This window comes from Crinia signifera, chromosome 2 (genome assembly GCF_055691185.1).
Source record: "Crinia signifera chromosome 2, ASM5569118v1, whole genome shotgun sequence".
Lineage (NCBI taxonomy): Eukaryota > Metazoa > Chordata > Amphibia > Anura > Myobatrachidae > Crinia > Crinia signifera.
The window spans coordinates 57,840,781-57,854,599 of NC_139218.1; the positions used below are offsets into that span (position 1 = coordinate 57,840,781).

Below are 13,819 nucleotides of genomic sequence, written 5' to 3' on the forward strand. Positions count from 1 at the left end.
TTTGCATATAGACACTAACAAAAAAAAATTAAAAAATCTCATGTTGACCAATCAATGTCGATCTTTTGCCTGACGACCCTATATACCAGGTATGGCCAAACTTTGGCCCTCCAGCTGTTGTGAAACTACAAGTCCCATCATGATTCGCCAAAAATGTATTATTAAGGAGTGCTAAAACTATGGCAAAGCATGCTGGGATGTGTAGTTTCACAACCGGATGGACACAGTTTGGCCATGCCTGCTTTATACCAAAACCATGCATCTACCAACATTTCTCTGCTTACTGTATTTGAACAACAGAAACACCTTCAGGTGGTAATGCACTGTTGAGGCTGTGGATAGTACAGGCAATTACTTAGAGTGGTGGACATTTAGATGGCTGGGAAATGGAAGTGGTAGTAGGATGATTAATGAGAATCTGCAATGTCCCGCTCCACCCCCATTACATAACATCACACAGAGCTGGTTACAACCGTGGCTGCGAGACTAATCCAAGAGCATGCTTCAGAGAGGGGTTGGTTCTCATGTTTGTGCACGTATTAAGGACTAGAGTTACCTGTGACCTGTGTGTTTTAACATTTTCCCATAATGCCAAGCAGGACAAAAACTAAACTTAATTCCCAGAATTAATTATTTTTCCATTTAACAAGGCAGAACAAGTTTTCATAGTTATAAAAACAACAAACATCTTACCTTAGGAGGCACATAAAATTCAAGTAGGAATCTTTCTCCCTCCATTTTTACCGCTTTCCTCAAAAGCAAGCGGCATTTTTGCCACTGAGAGTTGCCGACACAGTTTGAGTCATCTGCCACCATGTACCTGAGTGTTCCTTCTCTTTGAATGTCAATAACATCTATTTTGGCTGCCTGCATTTTGGACAGTCGTAATTTGTGAGTCCACTTTTCACGTGGCTCCACTTGTTCCTTGATACCCGCTGGGCAATGGTCACGCTCTGACCGTCTCGTCTGCCCATTGTCTATACCAGGCTCTGGAGAAGACTTCCGATGCCACATTTCCTTCATGCCATCCACCACGCACAGACTCATATTTCTAAGCGAGAACCCTTTCTTGAATTTTGGCTTGGCGTTTCCATGAACCGAAACATCCTCAGAACTTCGGGAGTGGCCGTAGGACGAAACCTTGTGAGTCCTGGCTTGAGTCCGACTTAAGTATTTATTTGTGGCAGGATTATCCATGCTCTCTAGTGACTCTGTGGAGGTTTCTTCTTTCCTGGGGACAAAGTCCCTGGCTAAAGGCACCTGGCAGTTTTGTAGTCCTACAAAGGGCACAATGTTATATTTTGTCGGGGAATCGGATACATATACCCTGCTAACTTCAAAACTGAAGAAATCTAAAAAATTGGCAGCAAAATGGTGAGAGAATGATGTTTCCGCCCCAGGAGCATTGTAATGAGGGTTCTCCCTTAGAAACTGGCAGAATTTCTGGGCAAAGTCCACGGCAGCAGCTTGTGCATGAAGCTCGCAGAACTCCTTCCAGTCAGGAAGCTGGGAGGAAGAGTCTTGATTAAGTGCATCACCATTCATGGCTGTTCCACTCCTCTCCCAGAAATCTGCAAGGAAAGAGGAGAAATGTTCAAGTGACCAATCAGAGAGCTGACAATCTTTATAAGCAAATCTATTCCATAAACTGTAAATACTCTGCAGCTTTCCTCTTCTGAAAGTGTTCACAAGTTGTTTCAGATCATATTCCAACAACCCAATTTGACTCTATAAATTTCTTTCACCAGTAATTTGTGTTTTGTAGGCTATCAATGGAACTTTTTGTTATTTTTAAATCTTAATAAATATTGAAACATTTATTTTAGTGCTGAGGTATAACGAAAATGGACCAGTCAAACACACAGGGGTAAATTTACTAAAGTGAAAATTTTTAGAAGTTTGGGATATTGCCCATAGCAGCCAATCAGATTCTTGCTATTATCCTCTAGAGATGGTGCTAGCTAAATGATGAGTACAATCTGATTGGTTGCTAGATGCAACAGCTCACGGTACTTGTTTAGTTTCACGGCGGCCGATATATCGGATGCGATATCGGCCGATCCGATTTTTTACCTGTTCATAATCCCACTATCCACTACGCATGGAGTTGATTTTATATAGTGTGGCAAGCCCGAAGCGTGGCGAGCGGACGCGGATTACTGCGCTTGCCACGCTATTTAAACTCCATGCATAGTGGATAGTGGGGTTATGAACAGGTAAAAAAAAAGCGAATCGACCGATATATCGACCGCCGTGAAACTAAATAAGTACCCAGCTGACTCTTATAAAACGCTTGCCTTAGTAAATTTACCCCACTCACTTGAGATAACAATTTTGTAGGCTGAACCAATATGTCTGTACAAACTACCAATTGCAGATGTCTATAATGGCACAAGTTCCCCCTGAATTAGTACTGTAACTGCCATTTTCAATATCGATCCAATTAACAAAATACTTGTTTCCACTATTTAGATGACATAACAATTTAAAATATTATCACAGACAATAAAACAGCGACATACAGTAGGATGGGATGCACTAACAGCAAAATGAGGTAAAAAAATCTGTAAACTGCTGTTTTCGGAGGTTTACCAGCGCTCTCTATGTATTAAGCTCAGGAGAGTTTATGACCAAAGGACAAAGCCATCTATGGATGGCATTGCCTATAGGCTTAAATCCCAAAGAGGCATGCGATAGCGTAAATAATCATAAATCTTCATACATCTGGTGTTAATAAAAAACACTATGTGCGCTGTAAGTGACTAGATGTAAAGTAGTAGTAGTAGTAGTAGTAGTCTAAACTCTACCAATGAGTTCCAATGAACTACCAACTGAGTTCCAATGAACTCTACCAATGAGCAAATTGTGTCATTCTAGCCTGTCCACTGATTCATTGCGACCAAAGGGATGGGACACAGTCAGACAAATTGTCCCCCCCCCCCCACATTGCAATTTTGACCATATATAATTTAGTGTTCACTCTCGAATTTTTTAGGACAGGGTTCTGAACACCAGGCATGGCACTGACTACCAGGCAGGACACTTTTTGCAATCGGGAGGGCACATTTTATATTAGAAATTTACATAAGAAACAAACAAATAAAAACATATACATACCTCCCAACTTCTGTAGTTGGGAGGTCGGGACTTTCGCGCGGCGAAGCTCCCGAGAAGGGGGCGCGGCCTCGTGAAAAGGGGGCGTGGCCGCGCGGGATGACGCTATCTACGGCCACGCCCCGTTTTCGACGCTCGTCGGCACTGAATAGACGCTGTGCGCATGCGCACAGCATCTATTCTTGGCAGGCTGGGGGGGCTCCCAACTGCCCCCCCACCACGGGACAATGGCGGCCCCGGGCCCCAATGACGTTCCCGCGGTAAGCGGGACAGTTGGGAGGTATGCATATATAAAAAAATTGCACTAGGATTACACCCATTAAACATTGTCATACTCTGCTATGCCCATTACATATTCTGCCGTAATGACAATTATATATTATGGCACACACTGTAGTGCATGGGTCTTAAACCTGTGGCCCTCCAGATGTTGTGAAACTACATGTTCCAACAGGCATTGCCACATTTTTTTCTATAAGAGCATGTCAAAACTGGCAGGGCATGCTGGGACATGTAGTTCCACAACATCTGGAGGGCCACAGGTTGAAGACCTGTGCTATAATGCCTCTTACACATCATACCACACACTATAATGCCCATTACCCATGATGGCATACACCTTAATACCCATTGCATTTTGAGGTTTTAAAAATGGCCAGGGTGCGGCCCCTGCAAAATAAGCTTAGAAGGAACATTATATATTTATTTGTTATATATATTAAAGCACATAAATGAAGGCTCTGGAGTCTGGATTATGTGCAGAAGATGACATTGCTTTTCTAAAAAAAAATTATATATTTATTTATTGACAGGAAAATTTACAAAAGTAAACAAATATTTCGTCACAATAAACAGGTAAATCCAAATTTGCCATCTTTGACAAATACAAATAAATGACACGTGTTTAACATATATGTACATTTAGTCCAATAGTTGACCCCCTGGTCATCCGTATATATGATGGGTGTTTCCTGCCTTAAATGAACACAACATTATCAAACTAGCGGAATACTCCCTCTTTTCAGAAAGGAGGAGCTTTACTAATCATCTCCAATTCATATCATGAAGTATTGCGAAAACTCTTCCGCAACGCATTTTTCCGGATTGTAGACACAGTTTCTACATATGGTAGCCAAATCTCAAAGAACTTCCCTGTATGCTTTTCTTTGTTTATAGAAGCTTCTGCCCAGTCCATGGAAAATAAGAAGGTTACTCTAGGATGTTCTAAGTTCAACGGGATTGGGTCTGGGTTTACCCATTGTAACAGTATTGTCTTTTTTTGTGGCTGCTGCAAGCTTCGTAAGCAAAGTACGTGCGCCCTTAGGTATCTTAACCATATCTTCTTTGGAGTATACACCCCCAAAATGCCCATTTTGTATCTATTGTAAAACTAATCTTTAAATGATTTGAAATGTAAACCTGAATATCAAGCCACAATTTGGGTACATGAGGGCAGGACCATAGACAGAGATGACATTGCTTAATCTTCTGTGGACATTGACACCATTACTTTTTTTAAATCAACGTGGTTTATATTATAACTCTCTATTCTGCAATATGGTAACATCTAACATAAAATGCCATAAACAATGAAATAATTAGAACGTAAGCTGAGGTACGCACATTGCTTCCTCTCTATACAAATAGTCTCTTGACAGTGCCCTTGAAATTCAATCTTCCTTCTGCACACAATAGTAGGAATGATTGTGTTAATTGGCTCTAAAAATAATTGCTGCGATGTGTATGGTGTGAACTGAACTGAAGCAACAATAAAGAAAAAGACATTTCTTGCCAGCTTCGGGCAACCTATTTGAATCACATTCAATTTAATAGCTGTAAATATCAGCAGGATGACCGTGAGCGCTAGCACAGAAAACACTGTCAGGAACTGTTTATCTGAACTATTAAAAACATATTCACAGCTCCCAATATACAGTGGACAAAACATGTCTTTGCAAAATATTGTGCATGGCTGCAATCAGGTCTCCACAGACCCGCACATTAACATAAGGGGAAAACAAGTTATTTACTCAAAGTGTAGTGATCTAAAAATATCTTTACGTCATCTAGCGGCATTACAACAAGCTGACTCCCCACTATTTCATTCGCTGTATCTCTGAGTATTGCTCAAGATTTAGGGGGAGCGTTATCGAATATTGGAGCAAGACACCAACCAGTCAGCTTCTGTACTTTTTCTAGCATTATCTGCAAATGTAAAAGCAACAACAGTGGCAGATATCTATAAATACAATCATTCACTGGCGCTTGTTGATAAATAAGGCTATAAGCTATATGATAAAGGTCATAGGGGCATATGTATCGAAGCTTGGTGATAGATACAGTACCAAGCAGTTAGCTCCTAACTGTCACTTTACAGGGTATGGGGTACATGTATCAACCAGCGTTAACACTAGTTAACTGGGGGGATAACCGTTTTCTCAATGTATTATCAGCGCACCTAATGTTTGCGCTAGGGACAGCCCGCAGATGTAACGCTTGGTGTGGCTGTCCCCTTCCATCCCCCCAACAATTAGCGGCACGGGCGATGTATGACCAGCCTCCTAGGCATACATTGCCCGTAAAGCCGCCCTGGTTGCTTCGCCAGCCCAGGGCTAGTGTTGTCCCAGGGCCGTCAAAAGGTATGCCGGGCCCGTTAAAGTTTTGGGGCATGGCCTAATTGCAGGAGGCACGCCCCCTTAGCAGGAAAAAAAGTGAAAACCTTCTAAACGAGTAGAGGGGGGAGTGTTATCATCCCACCCATAGCTCAGCAGCACAGCACACACTGACAGCTCATACTGCTGCTGCTGCCCGAGAGGAAGAGAGGGGTGGGGGGTCGGACCAGGGCCCCCTGCCGGGCCCCTATAACAAGTCAGGCCTGGGTAATTAGTACCTGTCCCCCCACCCCTCTCCCAATACAGAGCAATAAAGTGGATGGAGATAAAGCACCAGCCAATCAGCTCCTAACTATCATGTTAAAGGCTGTGTTTGAAAAATGACAGTTAGAAGCTGGTTGGTTGGTACTTTTTCGCTATCTATTTTATCTCTGTGCACATACACAGCAGTCCCACAGGCCCGGCCCAAACCTCCTGCTGCCCGGGGACATACACAGCAAGGCAGTGCTGCGGGCATCAAGAATGCTGGGCACCCACACTGTAAGTGGCTCATGGTGTGATGTCATTGCCTGGCTTACAGTGCGGGCGCCCAGCATGCCAGGGAGGATGACCCGGGATGTCACAGGTATGCTCTCAATACAAGGCAGGGGGGGGGGGGGGGGTTGGTAGAGGAGGATTTTGGCAGTCCCAGGCCCCACAATTTCCGATGGCAGCCCTGACTGGGTAGTCTGAACAGGTAACCCGAGTCGAGCGAACTGGGTCCCGTTCACTGCTATGGAGGAGGCAGCAGCATCATTTCAGGGCTGCCTCCTCCCCCGCATGACTGCGCCATTCTGCCCTGCCCCCTGGATGATGTCAGTGACCTTGCAATAAGCAGGGCCGCTGACAGCCACGGCTAGTGCAAATGCCAGGTCGCTCCTGGGATGGACCAGTGTCCAAATCGCAGGTGCGACCCGGCATTTGCAATCCGAAAGAGGTATAACTAATCAATTTGTTTCTGATTGTCATTTTGCCTATACTGGTTGGTATAGGCATCGCTGCGACTGTTCTCTACAAGGTGTGATGAATCTCCACCTCAGAGAGCTGAACAGTAACAAGCTCTCCCTCCACCTAATTTTATTATTTTCATTATTGGTTATAAGCCCTCATTTGATGACAGCAAATGGAATAGAATAATAAAGGATAGCCACTAACCATGAATTTTTAATTATGTATACATCTTTACTACATAGATCTTTACTAAATAGGACAGTATGTGCATGTCTTACCCATTTACCACTCCATTCAAGATGGCATATGGTACACTATAGTGGAAACATTTTTCAGTTACATGTACATTTTGGTCTGACACTATCAACACATGCATCCAAGCACCGCCTCAAACAATCGTCAGCCTATAGCGAGGCATCCAAGAGGGAGGGAATACCTCCCAACAGGACTGCCTTGGTGACTGGCAGGTCGAACTTCCAATAGGAAGTCACTGCCAGTCACAGTGAAGACAGTGCAGTCACAAAGGCTGCATCTGGCTTCACTACAGTGGGGGATTTTACTTGGGGGGGGGGGGGGGGGGGGGGGAGTGTTGGGTAAAAACCAACACTGACTAGGACTGTATTGCATCCCGCTGTTAGAAGCTGATTGGTTGGTACTTTATCCAAGATTTGGTACATCTCTCCCAGATGAGAAATAATGTCATATTGAAATCCAAGAATGCATTTCTGCATCAATTATCTTCACAGACTGTTTTTCCCAAATCAGCAACTCCCACTGAGCTCCCTTATTCTTTTTAATGCCCAGTGTACAAGTGAATAATGGAGGCATTCCAAAAAGCAGCATGTCACTGAGTCACAGAATAGGATGTTGGTCACGCTAGCTGAAACCAAAGTCAAGTCCTATCAGATGCCTGTACTCATCACAGGAAATCTCCAGCCTTCTTGACATGCTCGCACTCTATAAAAAGTACATTCCACATAAGGAACTAATGTAAATGTGATCAGGTCTTTCATTTATCAATGCTGAAAGTACAGCAGCAGCTCATGTTGTACCCACAAACAGGTTCCCAATTTTATCCATTCCCATTTATACCCCTTTCAGACATACTCCAAAAAACCCAGGTTTTTGCACATGAACGCTCATCGGGTTGGGATCATTGGGTCTACAGCAGGGGTGGCCGAACCTGTCCTCAAGATCTACCAATGGTGCATGTTTTCCAGGCAACCTGTGAATCTATAGTAGGAATGAATGCAGCATGTTTGAAAATGTGACAGTTAGTAATGGCTGCAGCTTTGCAGCAGTTGGTGATGTGGAAAATGTGGACCGTTGGTAGATCTCGAGGACCGGTTTGGCCACCCCTGGTCTACAGCATTATGGTCGACAGTCATTAGGTCGACACTATTAGGTCGACATGGGAAAAGGTCGACATGGGTCTAGGTCGAAAGGTCGTTAGTTCGACTAGTCAAAAGGTTGACATCCGGTTTTTCAGGGTTTATTTTACCTGAATGTCAACACAGTCGACATGGACACAGTTTAAAGTGCACCGCATCCCCTTGCATCGCTCGCCATGCATCGGGCACACAATTTTATTCTCCCACCACGCCCTAGTGGATTGTAGGGCATGAAATACCGCCTGTCGGCACATGTTGGCTCAAAAAAAAACAGTGAAAAACGCCATGTCGACCTTTTGACTGTAGACCTAGACAATGTCGAACTAATGACCTGTCGAACTAACGACCTGTCCACCTAGAACCATGTCGACCTTTCCCCATGTCGACCTAATGGTGTCGACCTAGTGAATGTCGACCATAATGCTGTAGACCAAATGACCTCATCCCCGCTCATCAACCCAGGATTTTGGTATGTCTGAAAGGGTCAGCCCGGCTGTTAAAACCCGGGTCTTTGACCCTTCTTTTCACCTGGGTTAAGTACCTGGGATTTACAACCCGGGTTTTTCAGCAAATTACCAGGTAGAACTGCTTCACCTGGTAATTTGCTGCTGTACGTGTGAAAGGGTGCAGTCTGCACCTGGGAAAATGACCCAGCAGTCAAAATGCCAGGTAATTCCCGGGTAGTATGTCTAAAAGGGGTATAAAGCATTGCAATTTGCATGACGCACAGGGGGGTATTGAATCCGTGAGTATTTTCCTGACGTCATATTTCGCAAATTTTCTGTCAAATTTACATGCCACTTATTCAATCCAATGACCAATTTTTGGACTGTTGGAAAATATGAGGATCGGTAAATTATTATTATATCCGGAGCAGGGGAGCGCCCATCATGACGCCAAGGGAACGCCCCCCTCTTCAGCAGACACCAACAAAAATAAAAGTCAGTATAGACAAGTGATGGCTAACCTTGACACTCCAGCTGTTGTTGAACTACACATCCCAGCATGCCCTGCTACAGTTTTAGTATTTGGCCATGCTAAAACTGATGCAGGGCATGCTGGGATGTGTAGTTCAATAACAGCTGGAGTGTCAAGGTTAGCTGTCACTGGTATAGACTGACTTGTGCCGACAGGCGGAATTTCATGCCCTACCATCCACTAGGGAGAATAAAATAGTGAGCGAGCGCAGCAAGCCATGCGAGGGGACGCAGTACACTCATATGGGTTTTATGTCCACCTATGTCAACATACAGACCAACAAAATATGAATAACTTGTGTATATACTATAAGCGAGCGACGCGAGGGGCTGCGGTTGACTTCCAACTGTGTCCATGTCGACTGTGTCGACATCCGGGTAAAAAAAACATGTCGACCTCGTGACCTAACCCATGTCGACCTAACACATTTGTCGACCTAAACCCATGTTGACCTTGTCCCATGTCGCCCTAGACACCTGTCAACCTTCATCCATGTTGACCTAGAACCCTGTCAACCCAACGGTGTTGACCTAATGACTGTCGACCTAAGTGTGGCGATAATACGATCCACACCCGTTGAATGGATGCTGCCCATATTCGTATTCATTTCCTAATGCTACACCTATAATTTCATATGGCTTCAGTGTCGACTAATGGTTAAGTAAAGGGTTAAGTGACCATGCAAATTCTCTTAATCCCCAGCAAGTTAGAGGGTGGTATTGAATCCGGAGACTGCTATAATTCCCCAGCTGTTTCTTAAAACTAGCAGACATATTATACTGGCTGGCCCCGAAAGCATTGTTCAGCTGGTTGGTGTAAGCGTTGTGGTATTTTTGATGGTCGGGACGTATTTTAGCAAAGATGCTTCCCACCCACAGTCATATCTCTAGCAATTATATTTCACTAAAAGACCATTTTCACTGTACTCCATCCTAAATTGGACTCTTCCTAAGTGGACACTCACATCAACTGGCATATTCATAATATGTACAGCGTGTGCGGTGCCCATGGCCCACTAGGACCAGGGGGTCCACACTGCCACTCTGCACCCATATGATTACACTAATCTCTCCATAGACCCACTTCAGTTGGAGCTGCGCACATAAATTACTATTAAAATGGCGCAGTGGTGATTTTGCCTGGAGATTTGCACATGTGCAGTAGAGAAATCTCCGGGAACATATTGTGGGCGCCATGTTCCTGGAGACCTATGTATGCACAGTAGACTCTGGCACAAAACCAGAGTCTGTTGTGCTGCCAAAGAGGAGGGGACACAAGCATAGCCTGCATGCCGGCCCACTCCTTTAACTGCCCCTGCTCACATTCGTCATTTTGTTGGCCCCAGTGATGATAGAGTAATGCAGTGGTTGGTTGATTTGGAGAAGGCAGGTCCACCCCAGTGCTACTGTGGTCATTGGTGCAATAATTATTTAATGTTTATGCTATACCACTACAGAGGCCTTGTATGGAGTCACTGATCAGCAAGACCGTATTATTCTGGTTGACAGACGAATTTCACAGCTTTGCGAGTTCTCCAAACGTTGCCCGCACGACTGCCTGCCCCGCCTTGTACGCAGAGTTTCCCCGTCACATGTGCGAATGGCTGTTTTGCATAAACATCCATTCGCAGCTTGCATGCGGGGAGGAAATCATTCAATGATTGCCGACCAGAATAACCCCCAATATGTGGAATCAAAGGGATTGTTTACACCTAAATGATTATTGGGTAGTGTGCATGAATTGGTTTTCTCATTGTCTCTAAAATCGGGATAAAAGGGGTTTTATGGACATAGGGACATGTATGTGTATGTTGGTATGTTTTAGAGAAGGTTTTTTTTTTTGGTACTTGTTTCCTAGCACGGCCACACCGATTTACATCGGGGTGGTCGTGTCGGAAAAATCGCGTCGATCGCATCGCATGCGATTTGGTCGCATGCGATGCGATCGACCCGATTTTTTGATTGAATGAAATGTAAATCGGGTCCCTGGGACCCGATTTTACATTGGATTCAATGTAAAATATTCCCTACACCCCCAAATTTAACTACGTAAACCCCACCCCACGATAGACGCCAACCCGAAGCGTGGCGAGCGCAGCGAGCCCGCGAGGGGCGGCGGTGCGCGTCCTCCGACCTTTTCATTCCCCTACTATCCACGTCGGCGTGGAGAATAGAATAGTGTGGCGAGCGCAGCGAGCCACCGAGCCCGAAGCGTGGCGAGCGCAGCGAGCCCCGCGAGGGGATGCGTATACCTGTGAAGTTATACGCGGCCCCTCGCGGGGCTCGCTGCGCTCGCCACGCTTCGGGCTCGGTGGCTCGCTGCGCTCACCACACTATTCTATTCTCAACTCCACGCCGACGTGGATAGTAGGGGAATGAAAAGGTCGGAGGACGCGCACCGCCGCCCCTCGCGGGCTCGCTGCGCTCGCCACGCTTCGGGTTGGCGTCTATCGTGGGGTGACGACGGGGACATCTATAATGTGAAATGGGTCATATTGGCCCATTTCACATTTTTTACATTTTCTCACGATTTCAATGTTAAAAAATATTTTAACATTGAAGCCTATGGCAAAATCGGGGGCATCGCGTCGGTCGCGTCGGGACCAATGTTAATGGTCCCGACCGACGCGATGCCCCCGATATTGTACCTTTGCCGACATGATCCTCACGATTTCAATGTTAAAAAATATTTTAACATTGAAGCCTATGGAAAAATCGGGGGCATCGCGTCGGTCGCGTCGGGACCAATGTTAATGGTCCCGACCGACGCGATGCCCCCGATATTGTACCTTTGCCGGCAAAATGGACCTGATTTCAAAGGAAATCGGGTCCATCGTGTGGATCGTGTACCTTAACTTAAAGGTACACGATCCACAAGATTGTGGCCGTGCTAGGAAACAAGTACCTTTTTTTTTAAGTAGCAGAATAGTTTTTCCCATTTTTTTTATTTGTATGTAAAACACTTGTAAAACACAAAAAGGACAAAAAATTGTACCCCAAATACTCTGGAGATATTTATTTGCTGAAATGTACATGTTTGATGTCAATGTCTGAATCAAAACTAAAAGTTGCCAGTCTGTGAGACTGTTTGCAGCTATAAGATGCACAGTCTCCAACACTGCCCCGACATCTGCTACAGTAGCTACTGTATCTTATTTAACACATTTTAGGATTCAGGACGGCTTCCTCGCTCTTTCACCTACTTTGCATAGTTTGCGCGCTGCTGAATTAATGCACATCATTTGTGAGATGGCTGCATTTAGAATTGCAAATCTTTTTGCAATACTATTGATAACATTAAGGGGGAAATTTACTAAAGGAAATTTGTAAAAAATAGGTGTATTTGTATCCAGAAATACACTTATTTTTGACATTTACTATCCCGAAAATACGGCAATTCGTATTCGTATTGATAGCACATTAATATGAATACGAATTGCCGTATTTTCGGCATAGTAAATGTCAAAAATAAGTGTATTTCTGGATACAAATACAGCTATTTTTTACAAATTTACTTTAGTAAATTTCCCCCTAACACGCAAAGTGCATGGATTATTAAAAGTTGAAACACATGGTACATGGAGATTAACGCAGAAGCACACGTAGCAGATCTTGTGGTTAATTTTTCTGCAAAGACACTCTTTGCAGAAAAAAAAAAAGATATCTTTAACCCTTTGAGTGCCAACGGCGCCATCAGATTCTACAACACGACTGTATGGATGAGAGTTATTCTTAAACGCTATCTAGGGACAAAACAGTTATTTCAGACCGCACATATTAAACGGTATATTGCCTTTTTTTACCGTTTCAAAACGGTAATGTGTGCGGTCTGAAAGGTGCAGAGTGATTTTTACCGTTTCCAAAAAAAACGTTTTTTTGGAAACGGTAAATATGGAGGGTCCTACCCGTTTCAGACCCGTTTATTTGGTGTCTAGAACGGGTCTGAAACGGTAATCCCCCCCCCCCAGCGCAGGGAAGGGAATGGTCGCGCTGGGGGCAGGGGGTCCCTGCAAGTGTCAGCCGGGGCAAGTGTCAGCCGTGTCCTGCCCTGCCCAGGGTGAGAGCGGAAGCTGCTGTTACTGCTGGCGCCGAGGAGGTGAGCGGGGACAGGCGGCTCTGGCTGGGGTGCGGGCAGCTGTCTGCCCTGACTCACCATCAGCCTGTAGGTTCCGGAGCGGGGCAGCAGCGGAGTGCGGGCAGCGGGAGCCCGATGTGGATGTCCCGCTGCCTCCTCACCCTCTGGGGGGGGGGGGGGATGTGGGTACCGCTTATCACTGCTCGGAGAGAGGGAGGAAGTACACCTACATAGCCCGCCGTCACCTCCCAGTGTCCCCCGGCCAGCGTTCGGGGGGGGGGGGGGGGGGGGGGCTGCCTGCACTGGCTTTGAACCTGTATTTGAAAGCTTTTCCAAAAACGGGTCTGCCAGGTAAAAAAAACGGCACTTAAACGGTAATATAACGTTTAAGAGATGCGGTGTGAAAGGGGTTAAACCTGGCAGACCCGTTTTTGGAAACGTTTTCAAATACAGGGTCAAAGCCAGTTATGCGGTCTGAAAGCAGCATTACGGATGCTCATCAGGCTGTAAAAGACACTTTTGGGGACTTTTGCCTATGCACAATCCACAATCGATCAGATGCAAATTCGAGATAGTTTATGCTCCTAGTAAATGGCCATCTATTGAAGGTCACTATGGGGATATGGCATATATATTATGAGGACATAAAATATCTCAGAA

At 45.1% G+C, this 13,819-nt stretch overlaps 1 protein-coding gene across 1 annotated transcript in view; it reads right to left on the reverse strand.

Moving 5' to 3' along the window:
* Positions 1–13,819, reverse strand: part of SH2B2 (SH2B adaptor protein 2) — a 111,320-nt gene that overhangs the window by 58,049 nt on the left and 39,452 nt on the right. The window contains exon 2 of the mRNA XM_083172196.1: positions 694–1,571. Coding sequence (XP_083028322.1) covers positions 694–1,545 — 852 coding nt within the window. The 5' untranslated portion in view covers positions 1,546–1,571. The remainder of the gene's footprint in view (positions 1–693; positions 1,572–13,819) is intronic.